This window comes from Cyprinodon variegatus, unplaced genomic scaffold, assembly GCF_000732505.1.
Source record: "Cyprinodon variegatus isolate N-32 unplaced genomic scaffold, C_variegatus-1.0 Scaffold113, whole genome shotgun sequence".
Lineage (NCBI taxonomy): Eukaryota > Metazoa > Chordata > Actinopteri > Cyprinodontiformes > Cyprinodontidae > Cyprinodon > Cyprinodon variegatus.
This window is the reverse complement of record NW_015150566.1, coordinates 1,321,567-1,331,884: the sequence shown is the minus strand read 5'-3', so window position 1 is coordinate 1,331,884 and position 10,318 is coordinate 1,321,567. Positions and strand designations below refer to the sequence as shown.

Genomic DNA, 10,318 nt, shown 5'->3' with positions numbered 1-10,318 from the left:
CTGTTTAACTAGAACAGTCGAAGGCAATCCTAAACAAATGTGTTTTTAGTCTTGATTTTAAGGAACTCAGGCTTTCCACACTTTTACAGTTTTCTGGAAGTTTGTTCCAGATAAGTGGAGCATAGGAACTAAATGCTGCTTCTCCATGTTTAGTTCTGGTTCTAAGTATGCAGAGCAGGCTGGAGCCAGAAGACCTGAGTGGTCAGTTTATTTTAAACCAAAAATTATTTGTTTTTCCTGAAAAGATCAAATTTAGTCTTGCCTGTCTTTAGCTGCATCAGAGGCAATCCTGATATATTCAGCTCATAATTTTTTTATGCTCAATTAAAAGATAAAAAATACATCTTAATATTTCATCAAATCTTCAATGATAAAATCTGTGTTAAATTTCAGTGAGTTCAAAAATATGTATTTCATTTATGTTGGTTAAGAATACAATGAAACATGGTGGGAACCGACATGTGTTACACCTTAAGAGCCACACGAGGCGCTGTACTGTTTTTACTGAGAGACGTTGCAAAGGTGTGTCATGAAGAAGAAAAGGTTCTCTGCAGGAAGAAGCTGTTGGATTTTCCAATCCCTTTAAATTAATGCAGCCAATGACGTACCATTATTTACTTGTTTCAATGTAGTTAATGTATCACAAAAGCCAATTGTAAAGCCAGTTAAAACTTTATGTTTATATTTATGCAATGTTTGGTCATTTTATGTCTCATGTAAATATCAGTTTTATTTTATTTATGTAAGTCTGTTTTTACGAGGTTTATTTTAGTTTTGTATTTCTTTTCTAAGTCCGGGCAGCGTATTTAAGACTTGATTGAACTCTGGTGAGTAAAAAGTGACAAAAGCAGAGGGTTCCAATCAGAGCTGCCATCCAAGCAGCTTGCTGAATTGTATCTAGTGGTTACCATGGAGATTTGATGCCATCCCTCTCCAAAATTTAATGAGGAGTAAATTTTAACCTATAGTTTCTTCCCTACATCCAAATATCAATGCATGTTCTGCTGTCTCTCTGGCGGTTTTTGTCACTAATCAAAGATCCTTGACACAGTGATCAGTTTCACAAAGCACAGCATGAATCAAACAAATAGTTAGGTTGTTCAGTAGATATTAGTGAAGTTCTGATCATTTTTGTTTTATTGGAGATCTAGTAATTTCTACTTATTCGTGGTATCTTTATTTTTCTTTTTTCAAAATTAGGGTTTGGATAGATCAAAAGTTTTCTTATTAAGCAATACAATACGATATTTTTGAGTAATTTATAATATTAGGAATTTCATTGGAGGGGGTAGCCAGAAGGATTTGTAATAAATAATAAGATTTCACCTGTATTGCGCCTGAAACAGCTCCTGTACAAAAGAGCCAGGTGCTGGCAGCGGAGATCCTTCAGGGGCCGGTTCTTCCTCCACTGGGGGCTGAGGAGACAAGGTGGAAAACGTAAGTATAGTTCATTGTAACAGTAAAAATCAATAGTCCAAATTTCTGTTCACCTTCCTGGGAGGTCTGCTGTCAGGGTGGACGATCTGGTTGAGGTCTTCGTGAACTCTGTCTAGCAGCCAGAGAAGGAACTCCTGGGCATCATGTTGGGAGTTTCCCTTGAACTGAAGGGCGCTCTTGGACACCACATTCTGCAGACAACATTAGAGGAAACAATGTGGCATTTGGAGAAACTGATTTTCCCGCTTGCGATCCTTTGACTGTCATGAAATATTCAGTGTGTGTGAACAGGTCGTCTATCAGCTCCACCTCAAAGGTCAGCAGAGCTACAACCTGGAGCTAAGAAGAAACATTTTAAGTGGAGGATAGCGGATTGAAGCCTTGGGGCCTCTCAGGGGCCGCTCAGGCTTACAGCTGCCCATGAAATGTCAGAAATATGAGAAGCAAGCACATTTCTCCTCTGGGATATTCCTCCTCATTTTTTTAGGCAATAGAAACTAATAAAGCCTCAACAGAAAAGGCTGTGGCTCCTCCACACAGGCTGGCATTAAGGAAAAGGTCTATGGTTGAGGGTGGTTTTATTTTTTGAAATAATGATTCATGAGCAGTTGCATAAAGCGCAAAACAAAAAATCTATTTTAAATGCAATCATTAATCATAGCAGGCGGTAGGGGTGTAAATAATTTTTTTGTATCGATGCATCAATCCAACAGTAGACGATCCGATGCATCGACACGTCCGCAAGAGTATCCATTCATGTTTGTTTTTTTCCTCCGGTCTGTTTTTATTCATTTGCTCCTGGATGTAATTCTGACTCCCGTGCTGCGGTGGCGCTAAACCTATTTTGCCCTCCTACCTCACTTCCTTTAGCCACTATCCTCTTTCCGCTTGCACACACACACTCGCCTAAACACAGGGGCATTATTATTTTTCAGTTAGTGAGGTTTTCATAGGCCTAGGTGGAGTATAACTTTGCTACTTCTGTTATTTGCAGTTGTTTCTCAAATAAAATGCATAATGATATTACAGCTTTCATTGATTGATTTCAAATATGAAACACTGTCTAGCCTGTAAGGTGAAAAAAAAAGGAAATTAACCAATTACCGGTAATTGCATCGAATAGTATTTTGGAGTATCGTTGGGTCAGGAAATTGATACTGATGGAATCACTCTGATGGGTGTGATTTACACCCCTAGCAGCCAGTCCTTAAAAAGTATTCATACCCTAAAATTTTCCCATCTAGTCGCATTACAACCATAAACCCCAAAGTTGTCGTAATTTTGAGGGCGTATCTTATGATACATATTCATATATCTTATGAACAGAAATTTGAAAAATTGCATTAGTATCCTGACCCCTATACTCTGACACCCCTAAATAAAACTCAGCCCAATCATTTTACTTTTAAAACTTGTTTATTTGCAGCCCCCAGCTTTGTGACTATTGGTTTAAATCCAGCTGTTCTGTTTCTGTTCTTTTATTATATTTTATTAGAGAACATGAAAGAACAACCACCAACATGTAGACCAAGACTCAGAGCAAACAGGGCAGGAAGAAAATTGAAGCGGTGGTGGATATACATAAATAAAAAACCAGTCAAAGAGGTGTTAAAACCTTTTCAAGGCATTGTGTTTAAGGTTGCATCAAGACATTTAAATAACCGTATTTTCCAGACTATAAGGCGCTACTTTTTCCCACGCTTTGAACCATGCCGCTTATAGGAAAGATGCAGCTTTTCTGTGGAGTTTTCCTAACCGTCAGAGGGGGGATTTAAGGTTTGAAAGAATAAGGGGCTAATTTTCATTTTGCACAAGAAAATGCTAACAGGCACAACGGAAAACAATTGTCCAGAATTAACACATTTTGAAATTTATTTGCCGCATTAAAGCTGATGAAGAGACTGGGCTCAACTCCTGCAGAGCTGAAATAAATAGCCGACGAAGCTCCATCTTTCAGTAGAACTAGCATTCATCTTCATCCCTATTCCAGGGGTAATATGCAGAGCTCCCCCTACAGGTTTGGTGGGAGACATTTCAGTACATATCAGCAGATTATACCCCGTTGCGGCTTATATATGTAAGTTTTTTCAAAATATTTACTGGTCGCAGCTTATAATGAGGTGCACTTTATAGTCTGGAAAATACGGTTATAACAAATCCCACCAAGAGCAGATTCTAACGTTGCTTATATCTTACAGGTTTATAAGTTTAGTTCAAGAAAAAACGTGCAGAATATTTGAAAAGCATCCTCAAACAGTGATTGGGGGATTTTAGGAGATTAAGGTAAAACTCATTGTTTTCTCCCTTGAGAAAAATTGTGTTTTACTAGCATACATGGCAGAGAGGCATTTATTTGCCCTGCGTGCTCTTTAGAGATAATGGGCTCAGTTAACATCTCACCTGGACTGAGCGTGGACTCCACAAGGTCCATTTAGATGTTGATTGCATCTTCATTAAGTGGGGGGGCAAAAAGGCCTGGATTGTTGAATATTGGTGTCCTGAGCTTATCATTAAATGTGCAACAAAAAATGGCTTCCCTGACTGATTACAGCTTTTCAAAGGTTTCTTTTTGCCCAGGACTCAGACTAATGACCTTATAGTTTGCTGTTCATATTAGGTTAAACCTTTTTTTAACAGTGTTTGACCGGTTAAAAGGATAATTTACAATATAATCTTAAAACCCCAGTTTGGCGGTGAATGTTTGGACAGATCTCCACTCTCAACAATAAAGATGTCTTTAAAAATAGGTTGGATTTACTAAAGTTCACCCATTTAAGGTTTTTATAAGCATTTTGGAGAAAAGAATACAATTACTGTGCAACTAATGGGACTATTTTCCGTCATTTCAATCTATGAGAGACATTATTTACTCCTAGTACTTAGAAGGTATTGCTAGCTTAGTTTCAAAGCAGTATTAATCATTTTTCTTTTAACTTCTCCTATTTAGAGCCTCTCGCTTTAACAAAAAAGATCAATAACCAATCAGACTGTTTATGCTCTGGCTGCTAACAGAGGTACAAAAAAGGGCCAAAAATAGTTACGCTGCCAAGAATAAAGCTGATGTTCAATGACCCTTTTCAGTTTAGCTTCACTTCTGGGCTTTTTTTGGGACTTTTGAAAGAAAATAGGCTGAAAGATTGAAAGAAAGTGTTTATGATGTGCATGCTTTTGTTAGTGTGACAGGCAGTTTTCAGTGATTCCAGCTGCAGCTCAGAGAAAAAGAACCTTGTCTTCTTAGGGAACATATGTCAGGCTTTATCTTCATCAGATCCAAATTATGCCCCAAACAATTCCCGTCTATCAGGGCTGCTCAGAAAAACAATCAGATAACAATTTTTGCAAGATGAAATCAGTCAAATTGTTGCTTTGTAGACTTCTGCATTTAAGCATTTTAACAAGAAGTTCAGAGGAAGGAAAAAATTGTTCAGGTGCAAAAGCAGCTAAAGTCATTGTAGCCACCAGAGAGGATTGGAAAGCAAATTTCTTTCAAGACTTAGGATGAAATTCCCAGGATAGAGACCAGCTGCAGTCAGAGCTTCAGAAGACCCACTGAAGGACAAGACCTCCAACTGTGAAATTCAATACGGTAAGATAGAAACTGGGATGATGTCAGAGGGGTCTTCTATGAGCTGAGGAAAAAAGTAACGGACCGTATTGACCGATGTGTTGGTCTGTTTAATTTGGAAATTAAAGTTCTTAGAGTCTGGAGAAAGAGTAAGGAGGAACAGAACCCAAGTAGTAGTTGATGGATACGTTAGAAAAAAACAATGTCCTTAAACAGGAGCATCATCAGCATCACAAACTGATTAATCCAGGTGTATTAGGCCAATCTCATCATGGTTACTGACATCAGACACACCTGGGTTCATCAAATTGTCCAGTAATCAAAGACAGAAAAAAAAGAAGCTGGTTGCAGTTTAGGAAGTAGAGCAGTTGGGCATACTGTATAAGCCAATTTTTTACCATCTAGCTTTCTGGTAGTTCTGCAGTACTACCAGCAGATGGTGCCAAGTCTGTTTATGTTTGCTCAGGGTGCCTGGAGCATGAGTTCTATTTAGGATAAAAACAGACCCATCAGGACTGAAACTTGGTGTATATAACCTTATTTTGTCATGAAGAAATGGTTTTTGGTCTTTCATGTAGAGGCATATACAGAGACTATTCCCCTTTAAATTTAGGAATATTATTGGCTTAAACTAGAACCATCACTATTAACAGAAATACAAGCTTGATCTGAATGTAAAAAGTATATATAGAATATATGATGTTCCCTTTTGGACCAAATTGTTAAATAGTGAAATCATGCACAGCTCCAAGTGTGTAGAAAATATTTTTCTTGTCTTTGGACTTAATTATAAAAATAATTAAATTCTTGTAGAGAGAGACCAAGACATGTGGTCTTAGCTGAAGGTCCCCAAGCTAATGGGGCTTAAACATATCTGTATGTAATCGCTGTTAGTGGTGGTGAGGTGTTATACAGGAAAAAGGGCCTCAAGCCAAATTCTTTTAGGACTCAAACAACCTTGGCTCAGCCCTACGACAGAGTATTAGGGCCAGGACAGAGATTTTTTTTATTCGGAGAATAAAGTCGTAATGTTATGAGAATAAAGTCATAAAATTACGAGAATAAAGTCTTAAATTACGAGAATAAAGTAAAATTACGATAATAAAGTCATAAAATTAAGAGAATGAAGTCGTAATATTATGAGAATAAAGTCATAAAATTACAAGAGTAAAGTCGAAATGAGAATAAAGTAGTAACATTTTGAGAATAAAGTCATAAATTATGAAAATAAAAATTATGACAATAGTCGTAATATTATGAGTATAGTCATATAATTATGAGAATAATGTTGCAATGAGAATAAATTCGTAAAATTATGAGAATAAGGTCATAACATTTTAAATATAAAGTCATAAAACTATGAAAATAAAGTCATAAAATAATGAAAATAAGGTCGTAACATTTTGAGAATAGTCATAAAATTAAGAGAATAAAGTCGCAATGAGAATAAAGTCATAAAATTACGAGAATAAAGTCGTAAAATCACGAGAATAAAGTCTTTTTGAGAATAAAGTCATAAAATTATTAGAATAAAGTCGCAATGAGAATAAAGTCATAAAATTATAGGAATAAAGTCGCAATGAGAATAAAGTCATAAAACTATGAGAATAAAGTCATAACATTACGAGAATAAAGTCATAAAATTCTGAGAAAAAGTCGCAAAATCACGAGAATAAAGTTGTAACATTTTGAGAATAAAGTCATAAAATTATGAGAATAAAGTCGCAATGTCACAAGTTGAAACATTATGACAATAGTCGTAATATTATGAGTATAAAGTCATATAATTACGAGAATAAAGTCCCAAGGAGAATAAAGTCGTGAAAATATGAGAATAAAGTCGTAAACTTACGAGAATAAAGTCATAAAATTCTGAGAATAAAGTCGTAAAATCACGAGAATAAAGTCTTAACATTTTGAGAATAAAGTCATAAAATTATGAGAATAAAGTCGCAATGTCGCAAGTTGTAACATTATGACAATAGTCGTAATATTATGAGTATAAAGTCATATAATTACGAGAATAAAGTCGCAATGAGAATAAAGTTATAAAAATACGAGAATAAAGTTGTAAACTTATGAGAATAAAGTCGTAACATTTTAAAAATAAAGTCTTAAAACTACGAGAATGAAGTTGGAAAATAACGAGAATAAGGTCATAAAATTCTGAAAATTAAGTCGCAATGAGAATAAAGTCATAAAATTACGAGAATAAAGTCGTAAAATCACGAGAATAAAGTCATAACATTTTGAGAATAAAGTCATAAAATTACGAGAACAAAGTCATAAAATTACGAGAATAAAGTCGTAACATTTTGAGAGTAAAGTCATAAAAATACGAGAATAAAGTCGTAAAATTACGAGAACAAAATCGCAAAATTACGAGAATAAACTCGTAACATTTTGAGAATAGTCATAAAATTACAAGAACAAAATAAAGTCGTAACGTTACAACAATTAAGCTGTAATATTGAGAATAAAGCTCCACCAATCAGCAACCTGAATTACTTTGACATTCTGCCCAGTTTGAAGCTGGTGTTCTAAAAGATTTCCTTATTTGTCAAATCGATGCCAAAGCATAACTTCACATGATGCTCGACATTTTAGAGAAGAAAGTGCTTCTAAGAGTTGTCATAAAATACAGCTTTATTCTCATAATATTACAACTTTATTCTGGTAATTTTATGACTTTATTCTCAAAATAAAAAAAGTCTCCACACTAACACTCTGTCATACAGTTCTGTGTTTTGGTCCATCTAAAGATATTTTTAATGATACCCTTTAGAAATAGTGGCCCCCATCAGATCATCCTATTTTAGAAACGGCCCTGCCCTTTGGCCCCTGTGAGCTCCTCCAAAGTTTACCTTGAAGTCTCTGCTGTGCTGAGGAGTGTACTCAAAGGTCCAGAGAGCCCGGACCAGGCCGGACAGCTGCTCCGTCACCTCTCCGGTGTCCTGCTGCTGCTGCTGGCTGACCCCCTTCCTCAGCACCGGACCCCCGTTAGGCTTCGCCTTGTCGCTGTTCCCGCTGCTCGCCTCACCCCCCTTGAACTGCTCCAGAGCCAGGTACTCTGCGAACAGCTCCGTGTTGCTCAGGCACTGCAGGATGGCGTTCATGAAGCAGGTGTTTCCGTGGTTCTTGAGTCCGGCGACCCCCGGCACCTTGTCCCCGAAGGGGAACCCCCCGCAGTCGCTGTCGTCGGACGGGACGGAGCCTCCGGCGGTGCTCGGTAACAGAGACGCCTCATCCTTCTCGTCGTCGGCGGCCTGTTCTTCGGTGCCGAAGTGGGAGAGGGTGGACAGGGTCCGGAGGACTCTGTTCATGAAGCTCCCCACGGAGCGGACCGAGCTCCTCCGGAACAGCTTCTTGCTGAAGGATTTCTTCTCCTTGCTGCTGACCACTTTGGACATGATGGCTCTCCTTATGTTACGCCTTATTACCAGAAAGGGTTCCCCGTGATATGCTCACAACATCTCGCCTCCATCACCGTGACAGCTTCCATCGCTCGGCATATTTCAGAGAAACTTAAAGGCCCCGCAGCTCTGGAGGATCCGACCGCACAGAAACGCAGCAGAACCGGATCAGCCCACCCGCAGCCAACTGTCGGTGTGGTCCACGTTAGGGCTCCTCCCGCACCAGAAAACAGCCATCAGCATCTCCAGCCGATACAGGAGCACATGTGCCATTGTTCAATTCCAGCATCAGGGAGGTGAGGAGGGCTGCTGGAGTTTCCGTCCGACATAAACATCTAAATCAGCCTCAATTAGGGCTGAGAGAGGCGCGCGGAACGCCTCATCATTTATTAAACCGCAGCTCCACCCTCTCAAATGCAAACTATATCATCCGTGTTTAAATCCATCATGATGTTAGGGGGGCAATGTTTACCCTAAATGTCCCGCGCATAGGAGTGGTGCCAAACTAGGGAAGCCCCGGAGCGGAGCGACACAGCCCGCCGCTCCCTGGCGCGCGGCCGCGGAGAGACATTACCGAGTTAAGGTCGGTGTCCTTTTATCCCCATCCGAAAGTTGTTCCCCTTTCGGTCCGTTATTTGTGTTTGATTGAATGCGGCTTATTTCCGCCTCCGGATGGGCTTCACTGCGAGGCCGCTGCTGCTCGTCTCCATTATCGGTTGGAGCCGCGGATACTGCAGGCTGGCAGGGCGGTAACGGCTGACGTCACGCCCAAACACTGGTCCATGTTGGAGGAGAGCGGGTCCAGCAGCATGTGATGCTGATGATGCTCCATCCTCATGGAGCCAAAACCTCAGAACATCCGGATCAGATGCAGTAAAGTCCATCTCTACCCCTCTGATGAAATAAAAACAATAACTGCATTTCATCTCATTTCTTTTAAATATAAAACAGATAAATTAATAGTTTTTATATTATTTTTGGTTGGTTGCATGGACGGTTCTAGACAGGGGCCAACGGGGCCCCTGTAGATCATGTAAGTCAACGTTATATAATGTTTTTTTTTTTTTTTCTTGCCACTCTTTTACGAAGTTTCAACTTTCTTTTTAATGCCCTAATTTCCAAACCATCTATTTTGTCAGTCATGTCTAACATGGCCGGTTCTATGCAGGGTCGAATGGGGGCCGGTGCCCCTGTAGATCACATCCTGGCCCCTGTTATGGCCCCTGTACTGAAGACATAATACTCAAAGAAATTCTAATGATGATATGTGCTGGAATAGACATGGTTACTGATAGCTCCTTTGGGTCTATTTCATTGTTTTTCCCCTTACAAATCCTGTGTTACTAATTATTAAAAAAAATAATAAAGTGATAGCTTCAGTGGTATTGAGATAGGATCCAAGTTTTCTTCTGCCAAAAGTTTTTTATTTTTCCAAAACAAATTGCTCTAATTTTTATGGCTGTAATTTTTGTAAGATTTTGTAGACAATGGTCTTTCTAACTTAAATTAATTCAAAAATATGTTAAATTCCTAAATTATGAATGTTTATTGACCTAATAAGAATAAGATAATTTGAATTAAACCTAATTGAATAGAAAATTCACTTCATACAGCTCTCTTAATATACTTGAATCCCTTGCCCTGTTTTTTTTTTTATTTCATGCTTTTCTGAGCCCCCAGGAAATAACGCTGGCCCCTTTTTGGCCCCCTGGTACATTTGGTCTAGCACCGCCACTTGTTGGTTGTGCTGTTGTTTTTACGTCTCTTTGCAAGTGATGAAGCAGACTGAAGATGTTTTATCATTATCTCCCTTTTATTTCAATTCAATTCAGTTTATTTATATAGCGCCAAATTCACAACACATGTCATCTCAAGGCACTTTACAGTTCAACCAGATCATACA

General features: G+C 38.6%; 1 protein-coding gene across 1 annotated transcript in view; it reads right to left on the bottom strand.

Annotated features, from left to right (window-relative positions):
* The window catches only part of LOC107085025 (ubiquitin carboxyl-terminal hydrolase 31-like), a 23,811-nt gene extending 14,566 nt beyond the window's left edge, over positions 1-9,245 (bottom strand). The window contains exons 1-3 of the mRNA XM_015375149.1: positions 7,867-9,245; positions 1,491-1,628; positions 1,327-1,415 (exon numbers count right to left, since the gene is read on the bottom strand). Of these exons, the coding sequence (XP_015230635.1) occupies positions 1,327-1,415; positions 1,491-1,628; positions 7,867-8,412 (773 nt within the window). The 5' untranslated portion in view covers positions 8,413-9,245. The remainder of the gene's footprint in view (positions 1-1,326; positions 1,416-1,490; positions 1,629-7,866) is intronic.
* Positions 9,246-10,318: the final 1,073 nt, after the last annotated feature.